Source organism: Homarus americanus, unplaced genomic scaffold, assembly GCF_018991925.1.
Source record: "Homarus americanus isolate GMGI-L3 unplaced genomic scaffold, GMGI_Hamer_2.0 scaffold18559, whole genome shotgun sequence".
Taxonomy (NCBI): Eukaryota; Metazoa; Arthropoda; class Malacostraca; order Decapoda; family Nephropidae; genus Homarus; species Homarus americanus.
Window position 1 is genome coordinate 126,533 of NW_024715847.1, and position 20,966 is coordinate 147,498.

Sequence of the window (20,966 nt, forward strand, 5' to 3'; positions counted from 1 at the left end):
AAACACTCAACTACACCATCTTATGACTGTAGTATAGACATCAAAAACAGATCTGAATATATGTTTTACTCTTAAAAATCTAATATATATATATATATATATATATATATATATATATATATATATATATATATATATATATATATATATATATATATATATATATATATATATATATATATATATATATATATATATACACACATACATACGCTGGACATCTGCAGAGTAACCTCTCCAGTGGCACCAAACGTGATGATATGGTGGTAAGCCAACACACATTAATCACCCCAAATTCCACCATTAAAAATGTTTTCAATATTGGTGGGTTGCATCTGCTAGCGATGACGCCTCGGGGCACGGGCTCTTGGCCTTCTTGTGGCAACGGAGGCTGGGCCATTACCTGAAAATAATATATATGCTGTTTAGGAGTACATCATGATACTTTTATCTTTCAAAATTATCTACATAATACTTGGGAGGGGGCATTTTCCACTATTACTCGATGGCTGATCTCCATTCAGCTTCTGTCATCAGGTTCTTATCTCTGAGGAAATTTCTTTCAACCTTTCCCTGTGTCATTACTGAAGGTCTCCTCGTTCTCTTTCACTCACGCACCTCTTGATGTAGTTGGTTTCCTGCATTCACTCCCATATGCCTAAATCCTCTTAGCCTTCTTCTAAACAAAACCTCTCAAACATTCTCAACATCCTGCTGCCCTTTTAGCTCTGAACAGGGTTTCCTATCTTTCGGCATCACATTACATTTCCATCTCTAAAGCCTACGATTCTCATCAAATGATCTCAACAAATTTAGGCAAGTGGGTAATAGGTAAATCACTCTGAAGTGTCCTTTCCACTTACAACATTTAATAAACTCAGTTCATGGAACTTTAAATGAATAATAAACTATTAACCTTCACAGCATCCCTGTTCTACAAGTTATCAACTACTGTACTCAGCAAAGAGTAAGGTGCCATATTTGTCAGGAGACTAAATCACTCAATTGAAAGAAATTAAACCCCATCACATTGTACAATACACACTAAAGCCATCAGGACATTACAAGAACGGGAATATAAAACAAATGGTGTTACTCACCTGCACTGAATGAAGGGGCATTGGTAGAACCAAACTGAAACACTGGACCTCCTGCTGCACCAGTGGCAGAGACTCCACCAAATGTTGAAGGACTGGTAGCTCCTCCAAATGTTGGGGGACTTGCTGCTCCAAATGATGGAGTGTTACTTGCTCCCTGACCAAACTGGAATGTTGATCCTTTATTAGTGGCAGTCTTATCACTGCCAAATGTTGTTGATCCAAATGACGGGGTTTGAGTGGCACCAAAGACGCTAGTGCTTCCTGTACTACCAAAGGTAGGGGTTTGGGCAGGGTTATTACCAGCTGCAAATGATGCTGTTGCTCCCTGCACTCCAAAAGGATTAGCACCACTGTTTGTTTTGTTACCATTTGGTGTTCCAAATGTGGGGGCAGTGAAGGAAGCATTTGGAGAAGTAGCTCCAAAAGCATTAGTTGATCCAAATGGTGATGTTGGGTTCACCGTTGCAGTTGCAAAACTGGGGGTCGACGTTCCAAAGGTTGGGGTGCCCGTTGTTGTTGCTCCAAAGCTCTGACTTGGATTAGATCCAAAATTTGTGGCAGTGGCCGTACTTCCTCCAAAACTAAATGGAGAGGTTGCAGAGCTTGCACCACCAAAACTGGGAGCCTTATTAGTATTGCTGCCAAAATTAAATGAGCTGTTAGCTTTCATATTGGTGGAAGGAGCTGTTCTTGGTGAACTAAACTGAAATCCAGAGGCTTGAGTGGTGGCCGGAGGACCAAATGAGAAGCCTGCCGAAGGAGGTGAAGTGGTCGTGCTGGCAGCTGGCACAGGATTAAAGCTGAAACCAGATGATACAGCTTTACCAGATGTTTCTGTAGTGCTACCAAATGTCTGGCCAGGAGTGTTGCTTTTTGGTGCACCAAAAGTAAATGGTGATGGAGTAGCTGCTGCAGCTGTTGTTGTTGGTGGTGGTGCTCCAGCTGTACCAAAGGAGAACAAAGGAGAAGTAACAGTACTGGTCTGTGTACTTACTACAGCAGGAGCAAATGGCTGTGGAAGTGTAACTGTGCCTGTTGGAGCAGCTGGTCCTCCAAATTGAAAGACAGAGGAGGATGGTCCTGATGTAGCTTGTGTAGAAGATGAGCCAAAAGTAAAGGGTGAGGCTGATGCAGTAGTGGTCGGTTGAGATCCTGCACTTTGTCCAAACGAAAATGAGGATGTCTGATTTGTGGATGTGACACTTGCTGTTGTAGAATTAAATGTAGAAGGTGATGTAATAGATGCTGTTGATACACCAAAAATTGGCTGCACTACAACAGGTGTTACAGATACACCACCAAATAGTGATGGTGTTGTAACAGATGTTGAAGACACACCAAAGGGTGCTGTTGCAGATGATGATGTTACACCAAATGGTGATGGTGCTGCAGCAAGTGATGGTGTCACACCAAATGGTGATGGTGCTGCAGCAGATGATGTCACACCAAATGGTGATGGTGCTGCAGCAGATGATGTCACACCAAATGGTGATGGTGCTGCAGATGATGGTGTCACACCAAATGGTGATGGTGCTGTAGCAGATGTTGTAGACACACCAAAGGGTGCTGTAACAGATGTAGCAGACACACCAAAGGGTGCTGCAGCAGATGTTGTACCCATGCCAAAGGGTGCTGCAGCAGATGTTGTACCCATGCCAAAGGGTGCTGTAGCAGATGTAGTAGATGCACCAAAGGGTGCTGCAGCAGATGTTGTAGACACACCAAAGGGTGCTGCAGCAGATGTTGTAGACACACCAAAGGGTGTTGGTGCTGTAACAGATGATGATGTTACACTATAAACTGGTGGAGATGTAACAGGGGAAGCCGTTGACCCTATTTGACTGCCGAAACTATCAAATCCTGTTGATGGTATAGATGATGATGCTTGTGAAGTCCCAGTAGAGGCAAACAGTGTTGCTGGTGAGCTACTGTCCTGTGAGGTTTTAAATGAAAACTCATGAGAACGACTAGGCAACACACTTGTCGAGTCAGTAGATGCTTTGGACTTCTTGGGGTCTAAAAAGGTAAAAGGAGACTGAGTTGATGCACCATTACTCCCAATACCAAAGGAAATCATATCAGAAGAATAATTTGAGAGTATACTAGCTAAGCCTGCATCTGAAGTTCTTGTTAGAGCATCTCGCAGTCCTTGAGAGGCTGTTGATGACTGGACACTGGGAGAGGTGTTGCTGTAAAAGCCACTTGACATAACATATCTGGTTGATGAGCTGACAGACACACTTGATGTTGGTCCACTGCTAGACTGTGGCGAGCTAACACATTTGTTCAGATTACTTGATCTAAATGTAAAAGAGGTTGCTGCTGATGGGGAAGGTATATATTCAGGTGAAACTGATGAATTGTTGATAGTAGAATCTCTTGGAGGTGTTAGAGTGGCATTAAATGGAATTGAAGAAGTACTCACATTATGAAACATATTGGCAGAAAATGCTGGAGTGGAAGAAATAACATTTGTTGATATAGGTGAGGATTGTGCCAGTGTAGATTTCCCTGTGCTTCCTGTCATGAAGGAAGTGTTCACTGGTAAAATGCCAAGAGCATGGCTTGTCTCTGTACCAGAAGTACATATGGGATGTGCATATGTTTTAAGGAGAGGATTTTCATTTGAAGATGGGGTGGATAGTATCCCACTTTTGGCAGGTGAAGTGGTTTTCAAAAATTCTACAAGTGATCCTGATGAAAGTGGTGCAGCTGATGATTTATTTACAGTAGAAAGTGACACAACAGCTCCACCATTATTAACTTTGGCATCCGCAGGAAGCTTAAACACTTCAGTAACTGACACATCACTGCCTGCTGTAGCTTTATCCTTCTCTTTGTTACCGGAGTCACTGACAGTTGATGCTGTTGAAGTACTGGCTGAAGTACTGGGTGGCTTAAGGAATAATGTAAAGGAAGCAGTGACTTCACTCTTAGCTCCTTCTGAAGGAGTCTGAGTAATACTACCAGTTGATGAAGTAGCATTCTCTTCACTTATTTTAACTTTGGGTATTGAATTAGATGACAAGAGAGTTCCCAAACCACCAACTGCTGATGTAGAGAGTGATGTAGCAGTTGTTTCTATTGTGCCTGAGGTAGTTGCAGGGGTGAGTGATGGTGTTACACTTGTAGTAGTTGATGCAGGACTAACCAATGTAAAGGCTGACCCTGACACAGGAGTTGAATCACCAGACTTAGATTGTTGTAGTTCTTCCCCTTCTGTAAGTGAAATGAGTCAAATATTAGTTTCCTAACATGGAAAAGTCTCATATACAGTACTGTATGTTCTTATGTTTATGTGACTTCATTTGTCAACACATAAAGCATATAACAACACAGTGGGTCCGTGATCTCATTATATTATTTGAAATGAGTGCCAAGTAATTAGAGGGGAAATTTCTAACCCTCCCCCACCTGTGAGCTATATGTTACATTATGGTAGGCAAGGTGCTTCTAAATTTATTAGCATTAAATATTCCATAATTTTCTTATCTCCCATTTATCACACCATATTACCATATTAAAATTGAACATTTATTAATCTTACATTACTAAAGTAAATGTTTACATCAATATACAGTACTGTATATATACAGGGTGAGTCAAAAGTCTCCATACATAGGCAAAATGATCACTTTACTATACAATCACTTTTAAGTCACAAAATATGCTCTACGTGGGAACCATTACACTGAATGCACATACGGATGCGTTCCTCCCACTCATGGTGAACGCAAGTTAACAAGTCTGGTGTTATGCGCGCACACGTATCACGAAAGCATTCCTTTAGGTGATCCGTGTTTTTTATCTTCACCTGGTACATCAGGGCCTTCAAGTGGCCCCACAAGCAAAAATCCAGTGAGCCGGAAACTGCTGATCCAGCCACTGGTGCACATGGATACCGTAATGGGGTGGCGCCCCATCTTGTCGAAAGTACGCTGGAAATTCCCCGTCCTCGTTCAGCAGGGACGGCATGACTGTGTCTTGCAGCATGTTTAGGTACATTTTGAATTCAGATTGGCGTCAATAAAAACAGGGCCAACAACTGTGTTACCCCATACCCTCACCACACCATCACTTTTCCAGCGCCTCGCATCTTTGAGGGACTCATCCAGTGGGGGTTGGCATCACTCCAATAACGTGATCATTTTGCCTATGTATGGAGACTTATGACTCGCCCTGTATATATAGTAATGAGTATTCAAACCTTTAACATGAAAGAGCATTCCCAACATCTTCTTAAGCCTCTGTTGACTCTTTGCCTTCTCTGCTTTATAAGCTTCCAGAGATATCACATGTGTTGGTCTGGGAGGTGTGGGGTTCCTTGGTGTTGAGGTGCGGGAGGTGTTGGCTGTGCCTCCCCCGCCCCCGCAGCTCTCCCCGCGGATACTCTGAGGCGTGTGTGATCCCGAGCGGTCGGAAGGGTCTCGCTCCGACGGTCCCGGACTGATGATGCACGACTCGCCTCCGGTAGCCTCGCTCGTCTGTGTAAAAATTTGACTATATTAAAAATAATTTTTTATTTTACATTATTCTGCTGCAACCAAGGGAACTAAAATTAAGATATAATTTAAAAACCAAAAACCAGAAGCCACAAGCAAAAGCACTTAATCCACTAACCTGAGGTATTATTCCTACCTACAGTACAATAGTCCTATAGTCATTTTCATCATCTGTACAGTACCTGGGATCCACATAAGGTCAGCATTACTAACTACTGTAAACAAACTTGGCAGAGGACTTAAATAAAACTAAAATTATTGTCCATAAATAAACCTGACTGATGTATGGACACCATTATACACAGTAATGTATTTATGTATGGACACCATTATAAACAGTGATGTATACTGTATAAGGACACCATCACAAGTATCTCTACAATAAAAGCTATACCATAATAATTACTGCCTAGTGGTGCTTCATTATTCTTCCTCACTGCCATATACAATATAAGATTGATCTCAGCTTCAGAACTTTGGCCAGGTGACACCTCAACTCTTCTCCTGACCACACTCTGTCTTGGTACCCCTTCCCTCAGCAAGATGTAAGAATCACTAAATATTTTACCTTTACTCATTATACTGTACTATACTTTAAAGCAACCCTGATAAGGTTGTCACACTGCAAAGTATGTCCATCGACAAATCTGAGTAAGGCAAATGAATCCAACCCTTTACCTTTGTGGTCTATTTTTTAAGAGTATTTCTAATACTAACACAACTATAACCAGATGGCAGAGGAGTGGATGCTAAAGTATGACTCAATCGCTACTCATACCAGAAACGAATCCTGTCTCCGAGAGAGAGATAAACTTGCCTGAGGAGTCCTAACAATATATCTGTATCGTTCCCCTTACCTGCTGGTGTAAGGACTGCTCTGAGTGTTTAGACTGTCCTGACTCTACACTTGGATTGCTCTCAGAATCTGTATCTCGCCTGGAGTCATACATGGAGAACGGGGTATCTCGTCCATTTGCCTAAGGAATAAACAATTAATTTTCTAGAAAACTTAACTACTTAAGTCTTGTGCAGTTTTTCAATGCATAGTGTGGCAGGCAGAAGCTTCCAACTTGGTTTCCAACACTGCCACACCCGACACCTCGATCACAGCAATATTTTACGTATATCAAGAAAATATCTACACCTAAACACTGTATAGCTATGATGCATCGTAATACCAAGAGTAATACATGAGGGCCACAAGGAATACATGAGGGCCACAAGGAATACATGAGGGCCACAAGTAACACACGAGGTCACACAGGTAATACATGAGGGCCACAAGTAATACATGAGGACCACAAGTAACACATGAGGTCCACAAGTAACAAATGAGGTCCACAAGTAATACATGAGGGCCACAAGTAACACATGAGGTCCACAAGTTAGAAATACATGAGGTCCACAAGTAACACATGAGGGCACAAGTAAGAAATACATGAGGGCCACAAGTAACACATGAGGACACAAGTAAGAAATACACGAGGGCCACAAGTAACACATGAGGTCCACAAGTAACACATGAGGGCCACAAGTAACACATGAGGTTTACAAGTAACACATGAAGTCCACAAGTAACACATAGAGGTCCACAAGTAACACATAGAGAGCCACAACAATACATGACATCCACAAGTAACACATGAGATTACAAGTAACACATGAGGCCACAATACATAAGGTTCACAAGTAACACATGAGGTCCTAAGTAACACATGATGTCACAAGTAACACATAGGGTCCACAACAATACATGACATCCACAAGTAACACATGAGGTCCACAAGTAACACACGAGGTTCCCCAAGTAACCACGAGGTCCACAAGTAACACATGAGCCTAAGTAACCACGAGGTCCACAAGTAACACATAGGGGCCACAAATAATACATGAGGACCACAAGTAACACATGAGGGCCACAAGTAATACAAGTAACACATGAGGACCACACATAGAGGGCCACAGAAGGCCACATAATACAGTAATACATGGGGCCACAAGTAACACATAAGAAGGCCACAAGTGGGTAATACATGGGGGCCTAAGTAACATGAAGGCCACAAGTAATACATGGGGGCCACAAGTAACATATGAGGGCCACCACAACAAGTAATACATGAGGGGCACAAAGTAGGGGGCCACAAGTAACATGAAGGCCACAAAGTAACACATGAGGGCCACAAGTAATGCATAGGGCCTATAATGCAGGGGCCACAAATGCCAGGGCCACAAGTAATACATGAGGGGAGGGCCACAAGTAATTAGGACGAGGAGGGCCACAAGTAACACATAGGGGGGCCACAACAATATATGAGGGCCACAAGTAATACATGAGACACAAGTAACACATCAGGGCCAAAACAATACATGAGGGCCACAAGATATGAGGGCCTAAGTAACACATGAGGGGGCCACAAGTAACACATAAGGGCCACAAGTAATGCACCAGTGCCAGGCCTAAGTAACCACCACACAATAACACATGTACAACAATATGATGTAACATACCCCACAAGTAGGGGCACATGAGGGGCCTAACACCACAACAATACAAGGGGAAAGTAACACATGAGGCCACAGTAACACATGGGGCCACAAGTAACACATGAGGGGCCACAACAATACATGAGGGCCACAAGTAATACATGAGGGGCCACAAAAACACATAGGGGCCTAGAAGTAATACATGAGGGCCACAAGTAACACATGACAACAATGAGGGGTAACACATAAGGGGCCAAGTAACACATGTAATACATGAAGGCCACAAGAGCCTAGCATGAGGGGCCACAAGTAACACATAGAGGTAATACAGGGGCCACAATACATGGGACCACAAGTAACACATGAGGGTCACAACAATACATGAGGGGCCACAAGTAACACATGAGGGGCCACAAGTAATGCATGAGGGCCTGAAGTAACACATGAGGGCCTACACAGTAACACATGAGGGCCTACAAATGGGGGCCACAAGTAACACCGGGTCACAACAATACATAAGGGCCACAAGTAACACATAGAGGCCATGAGGGCCACAAGTAACACATGAGGGCCACAATAATACATAGGGGGCCACAAGTAATACATGAGGGACCACAACAATACATGAGGGGGCCACAAGTAACACATGAAGAAGTAACACATGAGGGCCACAAGTAACACATACCCCATGGGGGCCACAACAATACATGAGGGGCCTGAGTAACACATGAGGTCCAGAAGTAATATGAGGGGCCACAGGTAACACATGAGGTCCACAAGTAACACATGAGGGGCCACAAGTAACACATGAGGGCCACAATAATACATAGGGACCTAGAAGTAATACATGAGGGACCACAACAATACATGAGGGCCACAAGTAACACATGAGGTCAAGTAACACATGAGGGGGCCACAAGTAACACATGAGGGCCACAAGTAACACATGAGGGGCCACAAGTAATACATGAGGGCCACAACAATACATGAGGGCCACAAGAGTAACACATGAGGTCCAGAGTAATACATGAGGACCACAAGTAACACATGAGGGCCACAACAATACATGAGGGCCTGAAGTACATGAGGGGCCACAACAATACATGAGGGCCTAGTAATACATGAGGGCCACAACAATACATGAGGGCCACAAGTAACACATGAGAAGGGGCATGAGGGCCACAAGTAATACATAGGGGCCAAAGTAACACATGAGGGGCCACAACAATGAGGGCCACAAGTAACACATGAGGGGCCACAACAATACATGAGGGCCACAAGTAACACATAGGAGCCATGAAGTAACACATGAGGGGCCACAACAATACATGAGGGCCACAAGTAACACATGTACACAACAATGAGGGCCACAATACATGAGGCCACAGTAACATAGGGCCACAAGTAACACATGAGGGCCACAAGTAACCTAGAACAATGATTACAATTTAACACATGTAAAACTGTGTAGTGTACTGAAGTAAATACATGAGGGCCACAACAATACATGAGGGCCACAACAATACATGAGGGCCACAAGTAATACATGAGGGCCACAAGTAATACATGAGGGCCACAAATAATACACGAGGGCCACAAGTAACACGAGGGCCACAAGTAACACACGACCATCACAACAATACATGAGGGCCACAAGTAATACATGAGGGCCACAAGTAACACATGAGAGCCACAAGTAACACATGAGAGCCACAATTTTAAGAGGCTATAAACTCTGTGAATAATGTGACAATATTAACGGAAAAATATTAGTTTAATTTACCTGAATAATTCCAAGGTGGACGATATGTTTGGAGGAGGAAAATGAGGCAACCATTGGGTCCAGGACACACCGCTTCTTGTTGTCGGGACTTAGTTGTTGTGAGCTTCCCTGAGCAGACGGACTCAAGTCTAGTGCACGTTTCTCCCCACCGCCACCGTTACTACCACAACTGTGACCATCTTCCAGATAATCTCTGCAATCGTAATTATACCCAACATTAAGTACTGTGCAAAAGTGTTACCTACAAGCAACAAAAGTGTGTCATAATACAATTAGTTCCACAAGTAATTAAAGGCAATTTCATATACTGTACAGTACAGTATACTGTACCATATAGAGATAAGTAATTAATTTTTAATTGACACTGTTCTTGTCATAAGTGATGTGCCGTACACACATTTGTGAAAAGTGAAGATGTTGCTGAGTGACTTCCTCTTCACCAAACATCACATTTTAATAGTTTAGGGAGAAAACCCAAAGAAGATCTGAAGGCTTCATTGTTATACAGCAATTGTCCACACTTATGTGGGTTAGCCGTGATTACTTGATGGCACAAGACAAATTTGAAGCAAGTTTTATGGCTGGATGCCCTTCTTATCACCAACCCACTTTTACAGAGTGGGAACAGGGCATTACTGTAAACTGTATGTAGGACTACTCATTTCCCTCTCAACTGGTAAGGCTAAATAAAAACAATGGTGGCAATACCTGGCATAAAAGTGGCTTTGAAACTATGGTAAGGGTTTTATAAACTAATTTCCATTTTGAGGAGAAAATAACACAAAAATTTAACTCCTTATTATGGGGATGCCACTTTTAATAAATTATTTGGCTAATGCCAGACAATTTTATTCAGCAGTGAGCAGACCCTGCACAAAAGTGGCTAAAAATCCAGTGTTAAACTTCTTAAGGTAAGTCATAGCTGAGTCAGGATGTCTCAGCCAGGGGACTACAGAGGTTTTTCTTGGGGCCCACAGATTGACAGCCAGAATGGTAATTTAACCCAAGTTACATTTTCTGCAGATGCATAATTTGATGACATGCAGATAGTGTTAAGGATACTGTAGTTTTATATAAATGTCTCCTTTACAAATATAAAGGAATATTGTATCATGCAACCTTTGTACATTAGTTAAGACCCTTATACCTGCAACACTTACCTGGAGTAGTTGATGGGTATTGAAGTGGACACAATACTGCCTCCTGTAGCGGTACACTTTTGTCTCTTACTTAAGTCTTCTGGTTCCTGCAATAAAAATCTTCATAATCCTTGGGGTTTTTTTTACACCCCCCACCACCACCAAAAAATAAATAAATATTTTTAATGAAAACTGAGATGGGGAGAGGTTGAGAGACATACCATCAGAGATAAGAACCTGACAAGAGAGGCTACAGCTTGGAGAGCCACCATGGATAACCCAGACATGTACTGCACATATTCTGTACTGTACATACATGGATAATAGTGAAGGATGATTGTGTGTGTGTATATATATATATATATATATATATATATATATATATATATATATATATATATATATATATATATATATATATATATATATATATATATATATATATATATATACATACATACATACATACATATACAGTGACCCCTGGTTTAACTTGAGCATACCGATTGAAATTTAGTTACGAACTGCCTTCCATAAGGATCTTCAATTCGGTTAACGAAAAAAATTCGTTAACGAATTTCTTACGAACCGACCTCAACATGTTTTCGCTTGCACTGACCGGGCAACCAGCTTTAGTATCAGTCCGCCAATACATTAATCGGTTCTAGGGCTTAAATTCCTTACTATTTTAGTAAATATCAAGAAGTTTATACTATTCAATAATTTTAAAGTTTAATATTCAATTTTTAGTCATTTTAACAATTATTGAACATAATTGAAGGTAAAGTGACTAGTTTAATGCGCGGCATCCAGCCTCTTAACACAGCAAACAGGAGTTACTGTCTCTCTCTGTTTTCACTGGAGGTAACATCTTGCTTGAGACTCTCTTCAACTAAACGCTTTTTTTCTGTGTTTCCAAGCAAATTATTGGTCATTTTGAAATATATTTTACATATTGACAATATATAATGCAAGCGCAGTGTTGATTTAAAGAAAATAATCTTGAAATACACCAAGAGAACTAAAATTTTATGGGTGAAATGGTGCCATGGGGTGACTTCTCTTCCACCCCAATGCCTTCTCTTCTTCCTTCTCCTCCACCCCCATTCTAATTCCATCATCATCATCATCATCATCCAGGAGCCTTCTACATACACACCTCAAAGTAAGTGAACTTTTCTACATTTTTGTTGAATTTAGGCAATTTTCGGTGAGCTGGAACCAATTACCCAAAAACCCATTGAAACAATGGTTTCGGTTAACGAACAACCTGCTGGAGCAGTTGTGTTAGATTAACCGAGGACCTAATATGTATGTATGTATGTATGTATGTATATATATATATATATATATATATATATATATATATATATATATATATATATATATATATATATATATATATATATATATATATATATATATACAGTCTACGCGGAAGGTTAAGGCACAAATTGGGCTGTGACTTTACTTTTAGCACAAATCGTTTTACCCTCAAGATAGGGATAAATTTTCATCAGAAATGTTTAGTCACAATTCTAACGGCATCTGGAACCCTTAGGCGACAGCTGTCACATAGCAGCAACCGCTCAGTCTTTGTTTAAGTTGCGTGGGTGGAGGTTATTGTACCCATGTGAGCGCCACGTGCCGTGATTTTACGCCTGAGTTACAGTGCTTTATCGTGTGATTTCTGGGTCTTTAAGATGTCCAGGAGAGTTACTAAGCGTGAGGATATTGCACAGGTGATTGGTTTATACAAGGCTAATCATAAAGTTACTGAAATAGTTGAATTAACCGGTGTGTGCCGCCGGTCAGTGTACCGATTCATCTCGGAATTTGAGGCAAACAGCCAGGAAGAGTTGCCTACCCCTAAACCCAAGTCTGGGCGACCACGGCTTACGTCTCCTAGAACCAGGAAGGTGATTGCTAGGCAAGTTAATGCTAATCCTAAGCTCACGGCCCGGGAATTAAAGCAAGCTAACCCCGGACTCCTTGGTCACGTCTCCTTAAGGTCGGTGCAGCAGCTTCTTCATGACGATCTCGGTTATCGCGCCTACCGCCCACGCCGTAAGCCCCTGCTGACTGCTGCCCAGAAGAAGAAGAGGATCACTTTTGCGAAGAAGTACAGTGTTTGGTCCCTTCAGGATTGGAGGAACGTCCTTTGGAGTGATGAAGCCACGTTTACAGTGAGTGGTTGTGGTCACGATAGGGTGTACCGCCGGCCAGACTCTGACCCGCTCGACCCCAGGTACACCGTCAAGACGGTCAAGCATCCTGATTCAGTGATGGTATGGGGTTGTTTCACTTATTACGGTGTTGGTGAGTTGGTTGTGCTTGAAAAAACATTAAAGTTAACCAGGGTGTGTACCTCGAGCTTCTCTGTGACGTTCTGCCTGACTCGTTTGAGAAAACACGCGCCGTCGTGTTCATGCAGGACGGTGCTCCCTGCCACACAGCCAAGTCGGTTACTCAGTGGTTGGAGGATTGCCAGGTTTCATATTTTAAGGACTGGCCTGGCAATTCCCCCGACATCAACCCTATTGAGAACCTTTGGGGGCTCATGAAACGTCGCCTACGTGACCTCGACACCTCGTCCGTCCCCAAGCTCACCACAGCAATTAAGCAACTGTGGGCCAATTTCACCCCACAGCACCTGCAAAACCTTGCAGACAGTGTTCCACAACGACTGAAAGAGGTGCTGAAGAGGAAGGGAAACACAACAAAATACTAAGAGGGGCGGGTGAGTGTTATTTTCATTTTTTTATTGCCTTACCATGATTTTCTTATTTTTTCCCCACGGTGTGCCTTAACCTTCCGCGTAGACTGTATATATATATATATATATATATATATATATATATATATATACACAGACAGACCCCGACTTACGACTGCTACAACTTACGACCGTCGGGACTTACGACCGCCGCAGATTTTTTATAATTTTTTTTTTTCAAATAACACGGATTTTCTATACCGAAACGTTTCCAGTTAATGTAGTCTCCATGTATAATTAGAAAATTATGGGGGCCCCATGTGAATTCAGCTGACTACATTAAAGGTAAGTGCTGTCACACTGTAACCATTCCTTATTATTTATTACTTTCACTGTACTGTATCCATTCCTCATTATTCATTACTTTTACTGTACTGTATTTCATTGTAGATTATTTATTTAAAAAAAAAAAAAAAAAATTTTTTTATCTATGTCGGACTTACGACCTGGATTTGGGTCCCTAACCCCGTCGTAAGTCGGGGTCTATCTGTATATATATATATACATACATACATACATACATACATACATACATACATACAGTGGTCCCTGGGTTAGCAGACTCAATCCGTTCCAGAAGGTGGATTCGTTAACGGAAACCATTTCAATGAGTTTTTAGATTAGTGGTTCCAGCTCACCGAAAATTACTAAATTCAACAATAATTAGAAAGATTCCTTACTTTGAGGGTGTGTGTATGTAGAAGGCTCCTGGATGATGATGATGATGATGATGGGAATTAGAATGGGGGTGGAGGAGAAGGAAGAAGAGAAGTCACCCCATGGCACCATTTCACCCATAAAATTTTTAGTTCTCTTGGTGTATTTCAAGATTATTTTCTTTAAATCAACACTGCACTGCATTATATATTGTCAATATGTAAAATATATTTCAAAATGACCAATAATTTGCTTGGAAACACAGAAAAAAAGCGTTTAGTTGAAGAGTCTCAAGCAAGATGTTACCTCCAGTGAAAACAGAGAGACTAACGCCTGTTTGCTGTGTTAAGAGGCTGGATGCCGCGCATTAAACTAGTCACTTTACCTTCAATTATGTTCAATAATTGTTAAAATGACAAAAAAAATGAATATTAAACTTTTAAAATTATTGAATAGTACAAACTTCTTGATATTTACTAAAATAGTAAGGAATTTAAGCCCTAGAACCGATTAATGTATTGGCGACTAATACTAAAGCTGGTTGACTAGCCAGTGCAAGCGGAAACATGTTGAGGTCGGTTCGTAAGAAATTCGTTAACCGAATTTTTGTTCGTTAACCGAATTTAAGAATCTTATGGGAGGCAGTTCGTTAACCGAAATTTCGTTAACCGAGGGACCACTGTATATATATGTATGTATGTGTGTGTGTGTGTATATATATATATATATATATATATATATATATATATATATATATATATATATATATATATATATATATATATATATATATGTATATATATATATATGTATATATATATATATATGTATATATATATATATATATATATATATATATATATATATATATATATATATATATATATATATATATATATATATATATATATATATATATATATATATATACACAGTAATATCCCGATTTACGCGTTTCCACATTTACACGGTACCCCACCAGAACCGGAATTCCCACTTTACGCGGTGCATCTACTCATATACGCGGAGAGCGGCTGGCGGTCCTGCCGTGCCGCCATTTTTGGATTCAAACCTCCCGCCATCTCGGGCACATGGCGCTAGTAAGTTGCGCAGTGGATGCCTCTGTTGCGTTATCGCCGACGTCATATGACGTATCGGACTGCGATTGGGCCTCGCATCCTTACCTCCCTCCGCCGCTAGCTGTGATTAGTTTAATGTAATATGACGTGCCCTGCCGCAGGAGGGATGAAGCCGCTGACCTAGCCGAGTCAGTTACATCCCTCCCGGCCACACCGTGTATACCGGTATCTATTGTTCCGTAAGAATGGCTGCTGCCGGACCACCACCACCACAGAAAAACCTTGCATTACCTGGACCTAGCCGCCCTAAGCCAAAGAAGATACGACGTGCCCTAAGCTACGATGTGAAGTACAAGATTATTCAAGATTTGGAGAAAGGAACAAAACAAGTTGATTTGGCGCGCCACCATGGCGTGAAAGAATCTACGATCCGGACGATAAAGAAGGATGCAGCCAAGATAAAAGATCACATGAACATCACAAAGTCTGCAGGTGCTTCAATGATCAAGTATTGCCAGAACAAGGTGCTTCTCAAGACAGAAAATTTACTTGTGTGTTACCTGATTCGTCAGGCAAGACGGAACATGGCGGTCGACACGAGGTCAGTTCAGGAGTACGCACGTGAACTGTACGCAGCAGTCACGTAAGATGGGAATTGCAGAGCCCAAACCCTTCAATGCTTCCTCTGGGTGGCTGCACAGGTTTAAGAAGAGGAACAAGATCACCAACATTAACATTGGTGGTGAAGAAGCTAGTGCTGACCGTTTTGCGGCTAGGGATTTTCCTCTGTTCTTACGTGAGATTATGGAGGAAGGGCAGTACACCGACGACCAGGTGTTCAACATGGACAAATCCGGTCTGTTTTGGAAAAAGCTGCCTACCAAAACTTTCGTTGTCCAGTCTGCCAGCAAGTGTTGGAGCCGGAAGTTGCAGAAGGAGGGCATGACCGTCCTCTTTACCACCAATGCCTCCGGTTCCTGTAAACTCAAGTTATCGGTGATTCACACAGCCCACAAGCCACACGCCTACAAGAACATGGACATGGCCAAGCTAAATGTCCACTGGCTGACCGCACGTAAGGCGTGGATGTTCTCTGCTCTATCCCTCTCCTGGTTTGATGACTGTTTCGTTCCCGACGTGAAGAAATTCTGTGAGCAACAGAATGTTCCATTCAAGATTTTGTTGCTGCTTGACAACGCACCAGGACACTCGCCCCTACTGTTGGATCATCACCCCAACGTATAAGTGGTCTTCCTTCCTCCCAACACTACGTCATTAATCCAGCCCATGGACCAAGAATTAATCTGCAATGTGAAAGCTGCATACTCTGCAAAGAAGTTTAAGCTTCTGAACGACTGTACCAGCACCAAGAATGAGTTGCGTAACCTGGGTGACACCGATAGCAAGAGCAATGAGGACGAGGTACAACAGTTGGCAGAGCAAGAAGTTCTCGTCAAACACTTTTAGAGGAAATTTAACGTCAAGAAAGCTGTGGACTTCTTGGTGGAGGCATTGGATCAGCTGTCTGTAGCAACGGTTCGTCACGCATGGAGACATGTGTTGCAAGGTATCCTAGGTGGGAGGCAGAGTAAACCTGTGACTGGTGAGGTTCAGGCTGTTGCAGTAGCAGTGGACCTTGCCAGAGAAGCTGTGCAGTGTTTTACAGCTGCAGGCTTCTCCGAGACCACCAACGAAGACATTCTGGAGGTGATCAGGGATCCTGAGGAGACTGCCGACGAGATGTTAGAAGACGATCACGTCAGTGAAGAGGCAGGTGGTGCATCATCCCGAGAAGAACACAAGTTAACGCATGGTAATGTTAGGTGTGCCATCGAGTGTGAAGAGAAACTGAAGCTCCTCCTTTCCGACAACCCTAACGATAACCGGTATGAAGTCTTCCCTACCCAGCTGGTGCAGGCTATGGAGCCGTACATCAAGGTGTATCACGACAACATCAACACTAGCCGTCAACAAAGCATTACCGACTTCTTCGCCCGCAACCCACCACAGCCAGCCCAAGCCAGTGATATTGACAGAGACAGTGATGGTGACTTTGAGGGATTTGTCAGAGAGACCCTGACAAATGTGGAGGACAGTGATGGTGACTCGCCTCAGGGCCAGTAGTCTGCCCTCTGCCTTAGAACCAGCCTCCATTCCCGTACACCGACCCATCTCTTCTACTAACATAAGTGTTAAACCTAACCTTGATTTTTCCTAATATAACCTAACCTTACGTAATTGTTAAACCTTGATTTTTCTTTTACCTGGTCCAGTATATTATTCTCTTATTGATATTTCTCTTCTATATTATGTGTGTGTGTATACCATCATAAAGTTAAGATGTTATTTTTACTACAACTTATGTATTGTGTCGGGAAAAAGTGGAGTTTGGGGGTCGGCCCAGTCTCTATTTCAATTAATCCAATATGTTCTGTTGTTCCATTTACGCATTTCCAGTTTTACGCGGGACTCCGCGGGTTCAATTGACCGCGTAAATCGGGGTATTACTATATATATATAATCATCCATCACTATTATTCATGTGTGTACAGTACAGAACATGGTGCAGGGAGGGTGGCTCATGCCACGAGCAACCAGAGACTCTTCATACACCTCAGTAATTTTTATCTATACATTTAAGGTAGCCTGAAACAGGGGGTACAGTACATTGCTTATTGTTGGTGTTCTTTTTTCCAACATTAATTTTCTTACTTTAACAAAGCCTTCCCTCCTCCAGTACTGTATAGGGTGACCACACTCAATAGTAAACACACATTTATTAATTCATAGTTTTGTGATGCATAAGGTATGTTCAGAGGACCCTGGTTTAGCCCTGTAGCTTCACCAAACCTTACATCACCCAATAAAAGGTTTCTACATTAACAAAGAGAATCATTTACTGATCTGTCACATATTCTCAAACTCCTAAAATGAATACTGTCCATATTGAGTTCTTACCATATAACATGATCCTCTCTTTATTCCCTTGCCAACTTGAGCTTGCTGTAAGGCAGCTACCACTGCTTGAACACTGGTTGGGTCACGAACACATTCATTAGATGAACTCGTTGGTTCTAGGACTGATGCTACTGATCGAATATCTGGCATTCTGTGGAGAAAGAGAAATTTTAGTTTTGTTTGATATGCTTCCACGAGTGCAGCCAAAGTGTCACAAACTGTAGTCCGATGATTCAAAGGTGAACATAAAGAACACCCAAATTCATTGCTCTACAGATACACTTTATCATAACAGTACAATGGTCCCTCGGTTAACGAACACAATTCGTTCCAGTCGTTTAACTCTTTAGGTGCGTAATTAAATTTCGCGCCGGTTCCTGAAAAGTGTCAATTATCCTGCCAAAAATGAATTTCATATAATCACATTTTCTATATGTTTTTCCTAGAGAACTTTTAGTATATTTTCCAAATCTGGAACAAAAATTCACATATGTGTGCAAATTTTAGAGAAAAAATGACATTTATACCCAAAAATGCAGGAAATTGGTATAAATCAATGTCTGGTATATGGCAAATAAATTTAATCAATTTGGTTACTAAACAGCAAATTTAGATATGTATTACATATTCAGATAATATCAAACAAAATAGTACAAAAATAAGCTATATTGCATTCAGGAAATACTCCTATACCTCAATACATAATATGTCCGCATGTCGTCTCATTTGGGGAAGTTTTTTCAAGGCCGTGGGATATCCCCGCTTGTCGCATTTAATTAATATAATATTTTGGGCGGGTTTACCCGCATGTCGCATCCAAAGGGTTAACCGAAAATTTTGTTAACCGAATCTATTTTTTCAATGGGAAATTGGGTAATTGGTTCCAACTCACAGAAAAGTACATACAAAGTATAAACAAAATGCAGTACAGTACACTTACTTTGAGGTGTGTATGTAGAATGTTGCTGGTTGATGATGATGATGGGAATTAGAAGTGGGGGGTGGAGGAGAAGGGACAAGAGAAGCATTTTAATGCTTCTTGGAAGGCGAGTCACCTTTCATAATAATGTCAGGAACCTCTAGAATGACAGTCTCTACATGAAAATCCTTTCTCCTTTTTGGAGAGGAACACTGAGGGGAATCATCTTTCTCACCCATGCTTGATGCAGTAACTTCACCAATAAAATTTTAAGTTCACTAGCTGTAATTAAAGATTATTTTATTTAAATCAACACTGCACTGCACTATATATTATCAATATGTTAACTAAATTTCAGAATGACCAATAATTTTAATGTAAAAACGTAAAAATACTCTGCATTCAAGAGACCAAGTAACACTCTTTAGCAGGTGAATCAAGCGGCTGATGGGCGCACAAAAAAATAGTTCCCTGTACTGCATATACAGGTATTATCAATATGGTAACTAAATTTTAAAATGACTAATAATTTTAATATAAAAAATGCAAAAATGTTAAAGAGTACAACCTTCTTGATATTTACTCCACTGGAAACGAATGTAAACATAGAACCGATTACTGTATTGGCGGATTAGCCGATCAGCTGATGCGCACAACAAAACGTGTTTGTCAAAAGGATTTCGTTAATCGAACTGAAAATCCTTATGGGAGCTAATTCGTTAACCGAAATTTCGTTAATCGAACCGTTCGTTAACCGAGGGACCACTGAATTCTATTTACAGTAAAGTACAGTAAAATCAATATGTCTACTTGAAGGCTTTTGTTTCAAGAGATGGAGCAGAAGTTTTACAAGTCATCATTGTGCACAGTACAGTACAAGATACAGTATATAGTACAGTACAGTACAAGATACAGTATATAGTACAGTACAAGATACACTACAGAAACACGACGACCCAATATAATACATAAAGTAAACAATGGAGCTGCACTACACTTACCTTGGTGTTGTAGAAGTAAGGAAATCAGACGAGAGAGATGAAGAGAACGTTGACGACGGTGAACGACCCAATGGGAGAAGTGGGGAGGTGGGAGTTCTCCGAGGCATTAACACTGCCTTTGTGCGGCCATTAAGACACACATTAGGAAGGACTCCAGCTCTGACGTATCTTTCCTGGGCTGTGGGAATGAACAGTAAAGTCAATGTCATCTCGTTATATTCTAATATTTGTGATATATCTGCAGTACCAAGACTTGTCTAGTCTAATGTCATTTTCTTCTTTATTGCTGAACCAGAGAAAAGAAAGAAAAATATGATAAAATCAGTCTGTTATATTTGTTATTGCTACTGTGTAGTGTGGTGGTTGAGTGGATACAGTGGTCACCTCTTGTCCTAGAGGTCAGAGGTTTGATCCCAGGGCGCTCTCAGTCTACCCAAGAGGGTTCAGGGGGTTCGGTCAAACCTCCTTTTCACATAAGACTCGCCTTATGTAACATTAAACTAAATCAAGTCAGATCAAGTGTCAATTCATGACAAGACCAACCTGTACACATTCCTGGCTAGTGGTG

At 41.4% G+C, this 20,966-nt stretch overlaps 1 protein-coding gene across 2 annotated transcripts; it reads right to left on the reverse strand.

The window, feature by feature from the left end:
• Nucleotides 1-200: 200 nt before the first annotated feature.
• LOC121857966 (nuclear pore complex protein DDB_G0274915-like) lies at nucleotides 201-20,622 on the reverse strand. 2 transcript variants are annotated; one of them, XM_042354206.1, is made up of 8 exons: nucleotides 20,399-20,622; nucleotides 18,479-18,629; nucleotides 11,030-11,115; nucleotides 9,870-10,062; nucleotides 6,460-6,579; nucleotides 5,308-5,584; nucleotides 1,101-4,319; nucleotides 202-403 (listed from the first exon to the last, which is right to left on the reverse strand). In XM_042354206.1, exons 1-8 carry the CDS (start codon nucleotides 20,605-20,607, stop codon nucleotides 339-341), a joined length of 4,320 nt encoding a protein of 1,439 aa, XP_042210140.1. In that variant the 5' UTR covers nucleotides 20,608-20,622; the 3' UTR covers nucleotides 202-338. The 2 variants fall into 2 exon arrangements, with proteins under 2 accessions (XP_042210141.1, XP_042210140.1); XM_042354207.1 differs by lacking the exon at nucleotides 6,460-6,579 and having other exon boundaries at nucleotides 201-403.
• Nucleotides 20,623-20,966: the final 344 nt, after the last annotated feature.